This window comes from Tachypleus tridentatus, chromosome 13 (genome assembly GCF_004210375.1).
Source record: "Tachypleus tridentatus isolate NWPU-2018 chromosome 13, ASM421037v1, whole genome shotgun sequence".
In the NCBI taxonomy this organism is placed as follows: Eukaryota; Metazoa; Arthropoda; class Merostomata; order Xiphosura; family Limulidae; genus Tachypleus; species Tachypleus tridentatus.
The window spans coordinates 64,128,639-64,138,652 of record NC_134837.1 but is presented as its reverse complement, the minus strand read 5'-3'; the positions used below and the strand labels follow the sequence as shown (position 1 = coordinate 64,138,652).

The following is a 10,014-nucleotide window of genomic DNA, read 5'->3' as shown; positions in this document are numbered from 1 at the left end:
ATACAGGACATGCGAGACACATTGAACACACACACAAATATATAGAATATACAAACTAAACAGTCTAGTAAAATAACATACAACAAAATCAAATGGAAATACTGCATGATAAAGAATAAATCCAAACCTCTAACTACTGATACTTTATCATAAACAAAAACTAGTTCAAACTAAAATAAAAAACGCTGCAGTTATCGAAAACATTCCCAGAGTACAGACTATAATGTGGAATATAAAATACACCTCTCAGAGGTAACTGTGATAGTAGGATCCACATTGCAATGGGAATATACTATCTATAAGTTTTAAAATTCATTAGACAGTCTCAAATTAAAAATAATTGAATAATGAAATATATAGAAATATATCGAGATGTGGGTGCTGAAGCCCACAACGTCTTACATCTATATAACCCTCCACTGCCCACCTCGGTGTGGATTCCTGTACGTGGTGAGGTGACCTCCTACAGGAGGTTCAATTTTTTCAGTTTATCTTCTCTGGGAACTAAACATTCACCCACGTGTTTCCTATGTGTGGCGACCCGTGAAGAGGAGGAGAAATCCTGGTGGTTAAAGGACCCAACCCTAACACACCATTTTGCCCTTGGTCAATCGGCTGGTCCACTTCAACTAGAGTCAACCATGTACCAATGTTGGATGTTCTCAACTGGTGTTGTTGACATTGTGTCTAATGCTGATATTTGGGTTTTGTGCTCACGAAACCTTGGAATTGCTGCAATATCCTGGCGTTCTATTACGTCTCCTCGTAGGGCTCCATGGTAGAGAGGGACAGTAGGCACTGAAATGCATTCCTTTTATTATGAATTACCCCATCCATGAAAAAAATAGGAATAAGAATAAAAGAAATTCTGAAAAACAGATTATCAAAAAAACTATCACACATGAATGACTGTTGTACAGTCACAGTCAGATTTTGTATCGCGAATTTTAGTTGTGCATTCCTTATCCAAGAAATTCTTAGGGCAAATGTCTCCCATTTTTTTCAAAATGGATTAGAGATACTTGCTGTCTTCCTCAAGTCAGTAAAAGAGTTATGATCTGGAGATAGTTTGGTGAAAACATCTTCACCACAATATGCTAAACACTTTCTAAGTTCGAAAAGCGTCGGGTGCATATACCCCATCGAGGTTATCCTGGCGCTGGACAGTGTCAGAAGTGATGGTGACCCTTTTCATCTTAAAAGATTAAAAACACATATAAGGGCCACTAGCCTCTTTAATGCTATTTAAGATTTTAAATCAGAAATTAGACTTTGTTTTGTTTTAATATGCTTCTCTATACCTCTGCCATTTGCACCTGTTTTTACTGTATGCTTCAAAACTTTGATCCTTACCACAGCATCCCACCTGGATTGCGTTTTTCTTACTCAGTGGGTTACTTCAGAATAGATAGTCTGCCATTGTTCCTTTCGGCCTTCGTATCCAGATGCAGTTAGATGAATTGGGTCTGTCCTTGGATGACGTTGTTGTATCCACTGATCAGCCTATTCCACCATGGTTTATTACCATCCGCAAGTGTGACCATTCTTTGAGTTATCTGCAGAAGGCGGACACTCCCTACTGGAAGTACCGTCTTTTATTTGCCATACATTTATCAAGCCATCCTTCGAATCCCATTTCTAAGCGTTCGAAATCAGATGATTTTGTGGGCTCTGCCATGGTTTGTTTTGGCTCGATGAATACACAGAATACACTCTACATTTTCTGTGTTCACTGCCCATCTGTACGCCATTTCTTTTGCCCTGGATTACATAGAAGCTAAGCAGTACACGAGTTGTTCTGTTTATACCAACTAGTTTAGCTCTATTGGCCCTGGAATTGCTCTACGTTAGTTCTCACTCTGTTATCGCCGATATTCAAAACCGACTAGCCCGTTGATCTTTAACATCTACTTCTACCCAGATCTCCTGGATACCAGGTTACGTTGGTATTCGCGGGAACGAACTCTCTGACACCGCAGCTAAGTCTGTCTACTCTGGCGCTATCACTGCTGTTCCTGTTCAATTCATAGACTATGGTCCTGTATTCAAGGTTCGGCTCCGTGCCAGTTGGCAGTCTACTTGGAGTGAGCAACGTGAAAACACGCTTTTTCAGATAAAACCCGCTATTGGACTTTGGCCATCTTGTTTCCGTAATGATCGGAAGGATGAAGTTGTCCTAATTAGACAACGCATTGGTCACAGTTTTTAACTCGTTTTTATATCTGGGATTTATGCACCAATGTGTGATCTGTCTGGCACTCAAGCCCCATTAGTCCACATTTTTCTGTCGTGCAGTCGTTTCGACTGTGAACGGCACCACTGTTTTACCCTTAATGCTGGACAGTGTGATTGGCTGTCCTGACACAGTCCACCTTACAATTTGTTTTTACTTTCTCTAGGGCCATTAGCTCTTTTAACTTTAACGGTATTAATTTTTCGACTTTATAACAATTTTACTTTTATTTTGAGTTTTATCAGTTGTTTGGCGCAGATAGCCAATTAGCTTTGCGCCAATAAACAGGAAACAACGAACCTATCAGCCATAGGTATCTGGAGAAAAGTGCGAATTACATCGTTCTTACATTTGTTTTTAATAACAGTTTTAATTCGGTGAATAAAACAATTTGATTGTCAGAGCACATTAGATGCTCCTAATACCATAGAGTATTCCACTGGTAATTATTTTAGGAGCACAAAATCTGCTGGAATCATCAATTAATAAGTGGGGATATCAGTGAAAAGATTTTGTCAAAACTAGGATTTATTTGTCTATTGAATTACAGTTTTACAATCTTATTTCGATTTTTAACACCTTGACTGATTTGCTTTTTGCTCCTATGACTAAAACAAGAACAACTCGTATAATAAATATATACTAGTTGTAAATATAAATGTTATTTTTAAATTTATCCTAATGGCAATTTTGTCTCTACCATCAAACATTTAATCTTATCTCTTTGGTTAAGAAATACATTGGCTATCACCCCGGCATGGCCAGGTGGTTGAGATACTCGATTCGTAATTTGTGGGTTCGAATCGCCGCACACTAAACATGCTCGCCCTTTCTTTCAGTCGTGGGGGTGTTATAACGTTACGATCAATCTCACTATTCGTTGTAAAAGAGTAGCCCAAGCGTTGGTGGTGAGTGGTGATAACTAGCTGCCTTTCCTCTAGTATTACACTGCTAAATTAGGGACAGCTAGCGCAGATAGCCCTCTTGTAGCTTTGCGTCTAATTCAAACAAATAAACAAATATGCTGCAGAACTTTAATAGCTATTTTCGTTATACAACAAAGTTTGAGCAGTACTCAATGCAAGTGTATGCTTTGAGGTTCTGCACATATGTGCTGGTGCAGCAAGTACTGATTTAATATAAAATCATCCAACTTACAACTTCCTCACGGTCAAACGGTGAAATAAAGAGCATTTATGTCATACACATTTATCAGTGTAATACTAGAGGGAAAGCAGCTAGTCAACACCACCAACCGCCAACTCTTGGGCTACTCTTTTACTAGCGAATAGTGGGATTGACCATCAGATTATATCACCTCCACGGCTGAAAGGGGAGCATAATTACTTTTACGGGGATACGAACCCTCGACTCTCAGATTAAGAGTCGAGTGCCCTAACCACCTTGCCATGCCGGACCCTACCTTGATAATCATTAACTCTCTAATCAAAAAATTTATTTGAATGTCGCTCTGTAAGGAGTTAAGTTAGCAAACTGATCACACCAAATATTATGGTGTATTTGATATCAACACGAATAAAATCAATCCTCCTGAAACTCGAACAGCAACTAATGGATTATATGTAAAGTCTATTATATTTTTATGATCATATTTTGTGTAATTTGTATTCTGTTAGGAATTTCATGAATTAATAGTTCAGAAAAACGAGTTAAAAAATCCTATGGTGTATGGATTCCGGTCGAAATTGGTTGTGATAACTATTGTGAAATGATTAGAGTAGGAATTCTTAAAAAACGCATCGTTAACGTATCTTTAGAGTCGAAAGTTGAATGGTTATTGTCCTTATGTTTTGTGAAACAATCATATTTACACTAGACCTTTAGTGAATGTTAACTGTGATGATTAATCATATTTATAAATTTTGTCTTACTATTCAAGCAAGAATCGTGAAATAATCTTGTTTTTTTAGGCTACTTTTATTTTAGGTTAAGAAGTTTTGTCGATAGATATTTATAGCATTCAAGAAATTTCACTGCTTTCGTAAACATTTCACTCTTCGACTTCTGCTCCATCTGGTGCCTAGATTGTAAAAATTCAAATATTTTAAAAAGTACAGTAATTAAATTCAATAATATTTAAGGAAATAACTCTAATTTGTTAATTGATAAGAACGACAAATAAAAACATTACTAATGTTAGTGTTGTTTATGAAATTGTCTTATAAGTTATCGATAGTTCTATTTTTACTCTTCAAACAAGATGTTCTTCATCCATCAGAAAAGGCCCGTCATGGCCAAGTGGTCAAGGCACTCGACTCGTAATCTGCGGGTCATGGGTTCTAATTCCAGTCACACCAAACATGCTCGCTCTTTCAGCTGTGGGAGCGTTATAGTGTGAAGGTCAATCCTACTATTTATTGGTAAAAGAGTAGCCCAAAAGTTGACAGTGCTGATGACAAGCCTTCCATCTAGTCTTACACTGCTAAATTAGGGATGGCTAGCGCAGATAGCCTTCGTGTAGCTTTGCGCGAAATTCACAAAGAAACCATCAGTAAAATTGCTAGGTGATTACAAGATAAAATATATTTTGGGCTCCAGATGAGAACGAAATCTCCTTTGAATTCGAAATCTTCGTCGGTGGAGGCAGAGGTAAGTTTGATAGCTTTAATGACAAAATGCAGTTAACACTATACAGAAACACGCTTGGAGAACTAAAACAGACAATCTTGGCCCATAGATGTTTGACCTGTTCTAAAAATCCAGTATCAAAATTTAAATCGAACTTTAGTATGGCTTAATGTGTTATTTAAAACCTATTAGCACGAAAAAAGTAAAAACAAATCAATCTTTCATCATATGTAATAGGGTAAAGGTAAATAATATATGATTTTTTTCAATAATAAGTTTCACATTAAACCAGGTTAAGCCTTATCATTGTTTTTATTACATTATTCTTTCTCTTACCTATATTTATTGTGGTATTGCGCAAAAGTTCTATCTGGAAGAGAAGCTAAGATAAGAAGCGTACATGAGATTGTTACTGAAATTACAATGTTTTCTTCTCACTGGAACCTGATAATATATCACTGACTTTAGTTATGTCCTATTTAAACTGCCCTTACGACTCTGAACGACGGCACCATTTTGGATATGTTTTTAGCATGAGTTTACTCCGGACATTGAACAGTGCCATTGATGATGGTGGATACTATCCATCTTACTTGTGTTTTACATTTTTTAAGGGCCATTGACATTTATAATAGTATTTAAAACTTGTGTTCGTTTTTTGTCCAATGATTTGTTTTAACTAAATCACCTTTTCCATGCTATAATAGTTTCACTATTATATAATTTTTTTCCGGTTGCTTGGCACAGATAGTTTAGTTGCTTTGGGCCATCAAACGCCAATCAATCAACCAACCACCAATCCAGTTAAACTCCACCTCAGGGTAAAAACTAAATTATTTATATGATAAATCTATCTTGTAACTTGTACAAAAACAATTTCCAGTAAAATGGATTCACTAAGTAAAGTAAAACTTATACATTAAGGATGTGTCGAATAAAACAGGTTTAGCAAGAGACACAGGACTATTGTGTAAAGAGTTAAAGGGATGAATCAATCGTATTGGTTTTATAGTTTAGAAAACAAATATTGCTGTGACGTCGTCTTGATTTAATGTGCTACTAGATAAAAGGCAGAGCATGAATCTTCTGGTGAAACAATGTTGAGCACATTAAATATATGTATTTAATACAGTCTTCAAAATGGTTATGTCAAATAAATTCTGACCAAATAATGATAGGTCGATAAATAACAATACATATCAAACTCAGTCAAGTAGACAAACCTTTTAAGATAATAATGTGAAGAAAAACTTTTAACATAGAGAAAGTTGTATAATTTTTCACTATTCTATTTTCCAAACTGAGGATTGGTTTATTAACATATAAATAGTTTTTATATTTTCAAATTCAGACGATAAGCTAAAAAAAAGTGAAATTAGAAATTTATTTTTACTTACCGAATATCACTGCTCATTATGTATTTTATGATTGGTGGACTAAAACCATTAAAAGACGTAAATAAAGGAATGCTGTAGGCGCCCATGTTGTCAAAGTATATCCACTCTCCTTCTTTGACTTCCTCTAGGTGGAGCTGCTTAAATATAATGTCTTCAGAATCGCACGTCGGTCCCCACAGTTTGGTCACATTTAGTTTGGTTCGACGAGACTTCTGTTCGTTACATAGTTTTTTAGATATTTTACGATTCAAATATTAATAATAATAATTAATATTATATTATTAATATACTTAATATTCTAAATAAGATAAAACACATACCGGTTGACTCTAATTTTATTTCGAATAATAATAAAATTTTTGGAAGTTGTTTTAGGCTGTTTATTAATGCTTTCTTGAGCATTTGGGAAATACCGTCAGTTTCCTAAAGACGTGGTCCGGCATGGCCACATGGTTAAGGTACTCGATTCGTAATCTGAGTGTCGCAGGTTCGAGTCTGCGTCACACTAAACATGCTCACCCTTTCAGCTCTGGGGGCATTATAATGTATTGGTCAATCCCAGTATTCGTTGGTAAAAGAGTAGCCCAAGAGTTGACGGTGAGTGGTGATGACTAGCTTTAGTCTTACACTGCTAAATTAGGGACGGCTGGCTCAGATAGCTCTCGAGTAGCTTTGCACGACATTCAAACCAAATCAAACTTAAAGATGAAGTTTTTGCAACAGAATGAAGATGTATAGTATTCAGGGTTAAAACATTAAAATTATAAAATAAGAGTTAGTTAATTTCTAGAATTACTTCTCAAGTACTTCTTGTTCTTGATAATGAATATTAAAGATTATATAATTATAAGAAAAATATGATAAAAAATTATAAAAAGAACTAAGGATTGATATATACGTAGCCTAGTTAGCTATGGTGAGATAGAATATTTTAGTGATTCAAAGTAACTTAAGTAAAAATTGAGGCATTGAAACTTTATTACTCCTACTTTGGCGCACACTAAGATAATTAAAAATAGGCGGTTTTATAAGTAGAATAAGCATTACTTTTGGTCAGTCACTATTGCTAAATAGTCATTGTTAATATTCAGACATTTTAAATGGACGATTTTTATGGCCGTCATTTTTTTCGTAACAACTCCTAATATTAAATACTAGAGTATACTTAGTGATGAAGTAGCGATGAAAGGATGCTCGTCTTCTCATTCTGGATTACAGTTTTGTTTGCCTTAATTTACCGCAAAAATACAGGAGAACTATCTGCGCCATCTGTTCGAACTTGGAAGTGAAAACTAGAATGAAGAATATAAAGAGAAGCAGGAGCAAGATGGCACAGCATCTCGTAGTGTATACCATCAGGTCTGACTGATGTACTGCCAGACCAATAAAGAACCAGCTTTAATTCAACCAGTGTAAAGTGGCGATTATAGACATAGAGACGATCAACCCAGAAGGAAAGAGTCGATTGCTCTGCCAAAGTTTTGAAGCTTAAAAATGTGGAGGATGAAGCACGAGTGCTATATACGTGGCAAAACTTCCACTGACAGTATCAACAATGCTCTGGACATCAGCTACTTCCTCGCCATGAGAGAGAGAGAGATCGAAAGGGAGACAGAATTATACTACCCTCTGGTTTCCTAATCTTGTTACATATGACTTTGTAACTGGTGGTAGAAGAGCTGCCGGTTGTAAATTAAATAGAAGATTCCTTCTCGCTTTGACGTCTTACCTGCCGAGCATGTGCACGAGCCCACTGAAAAGCGATGTGTTTCGAAATTGTGGGGTACATATAAAAGGTATCCCATGCCTGATTTTGAGCCTTCCATACCACTTGGTATGCAAGATTTCACCATGGGTAAGGATGCCGTGAAAAACGTGTCGAGGTTTTAGGAATACATTGAGTAGCTACCTAGTCACTGCTACCACACGATCGTCTATTGATGACTTATAGACAACGACAGGATCAAGTTCCGCGAGAATAGTGAAAGAGAGCCAAATACCTTGATCCAGCTTCCACTGGAGCACAGGGTCAGATGGCATCAACCACAGCCAGTCTCTCTCAAAATGACACGAAAATGATCACTGCCCTGTTGGTTACTGTCAACCCTCCATGAAAAGTGGGAGAATAGTGAAGGGGAGAGACTGAGAGGAGATCAATAGCAGTAAAAAACTAGATGCATGAAAATAAATACAAACACCAATACTAAAGAAAGAATGGTTGTGATCTGAGCGCATACACTGTATGGAGTGACCCCTCCCATAAATATTGGCACCTCCCCAAAAGAGATTATGCCCATTAGTCCCCAGGACTAAAAATGGAGACGGCAGCTGTTCAACGAGAGCATCAAGGTCTGATTGATCATAGGTCTCTTCTGGAGACAGGTAGAGAGAACAAACAGTGATAGTACGATTCAAGAAACAAGGATTATTACGGCCTCCAATGGTGTGTCGAGTGGCAAAGAGAGGGTGGGCACATGCTGATCGACCAGCAGTGCCATCCCTCCATGCATTCTTCCATCACACTTCCTATTATTTCTGTACAAAGAAAACTGTATCGGCAAGTTTCAGAAATGTTTTCTCCAAGGAAAGACACACAGGATGATAAGAATGAGTGAATGCTTTGATGCCGTCCACATTAGAATATAAATCTCGACAGTTCCATTGTATGAAAGTGGCCATTTTTACTTATGTATAGGTGAATTGGATGGAGAGCCCTTCTGTTTTCGACCACGTCTTTCCTTATTTTCTTTATTAGAAGGAGGTCTATCAACCTCCATGGATCCTGCCCTGGGTATTGGGCAGGTTTCTATCATTGGAAGAAGATTCCAGTGTCTGAGGGTGTGAAAAAAATGATCATTCTGCATCTTGAGGCTGCAGAGGAATACGGATTCAGGGAAAAGTCCGAACCTGGAACAATAGGAAGTGGATCCAAAGACCTGCTGAAAGGAATGGTTGGGACAAAGATGGGTGATGACATTGATTTCTCAACTTTCTTAACCATGGAGGACAAAAGACTTTTCACATGGTTTGAGAATGATTGTTTTGGAAGCATAGAGAAATGAGCCTGCTCTTTTACTGTAGCAGTGGAATGAAATGCAGCAGCATATATCCGAGATGGAGTGGTGGACAGTAAGTTTTGAGCCTTGATGGTGGCAGGTGGACATGGTGATGTAAATGCCAAAATTAGGAGATTGGTCGGCATCATTTTTTCCATCTTTTTGAGTGGAGACATGTCTCACTGCAAAAACTCCTTTGGTGGAGAAACCAGTGAGGGTGTCTGACTCGGGGATGTTCTTCAAACCTCTCTTAACAGTAACTCCTCGTGACAAATTCAAAGTAACATTGGAACTACCCTCAATGGGTATATCCCCAATGGCTTTCGATTGCAAGAGAAGTTCACAGTGTTTAGTAGTGGATGTTTCCACTAATGTCACCAGAACAAAACTTTTTGACAAACTCAGAGAAGCAGCATGTCCCTGAAGTCCCTTATGTATAAAAAAGGGAGACATTGCCCCTAAAGATTTGTCTGATAAAGTATTTAATATCAGAAAATAATGTACAGATGTTGAAGAAGCTGAAGATTGCTGTTCAGGATCTTCAAGACGTGGTTGTTTACCAAAGGTCCGTTTCTCACTATTTTTTTAAAATTTGATTAGGGAGATTATAATAAAAAAGAATGTTTCGATGATCACTGACCCCACCCGTCAAGGATCCCTATAAGGATACTGCAGCAACGCCAGAGTTTCGTGAGCACTATACCAAAACATCAGCATCAGACACAATGTCCACAACACC

At 37.3% G+C, this 10,014-nt stretch overlaps 1 protein-coding gene across 3 annotated transcripts in view; it reads right to left on the bottom strand.

The window, feature by feature from the left end:
* Positions 1 to 283: 283 nt before the first annotated feature.
* LOC143237998 (ornithine decarboxylase-like) overlaps positions 284 to 10,014 on the bottom strand; it is a 36,574-nt gene continuing 26,843 nt past the window's right edge. For 2 of the 3 annotated variants that reach the window (XM_076477854.1, XM_076477853.1), the window contains exons 8-9: positions 6,220 to 6,431; positions 284 to 4,274 (exon numbers count right to left, since the gene is read on the bottom strand). In XM_076477854.1, the coding sequence (XP_076333969.1) occupies positions 4,172 to 4,274; positions 6,220 to 6,431 (315 nt within the window). In that variant the 3' untranslated portion in view covers positions 284 to 4,171. The remainder of the gene's footprint in view (positions 4,275 to 6,219; positions 6,432 to 10,014) is intronic. The other variant, XM_076477852.1, reaches the window with a different exon arrangement.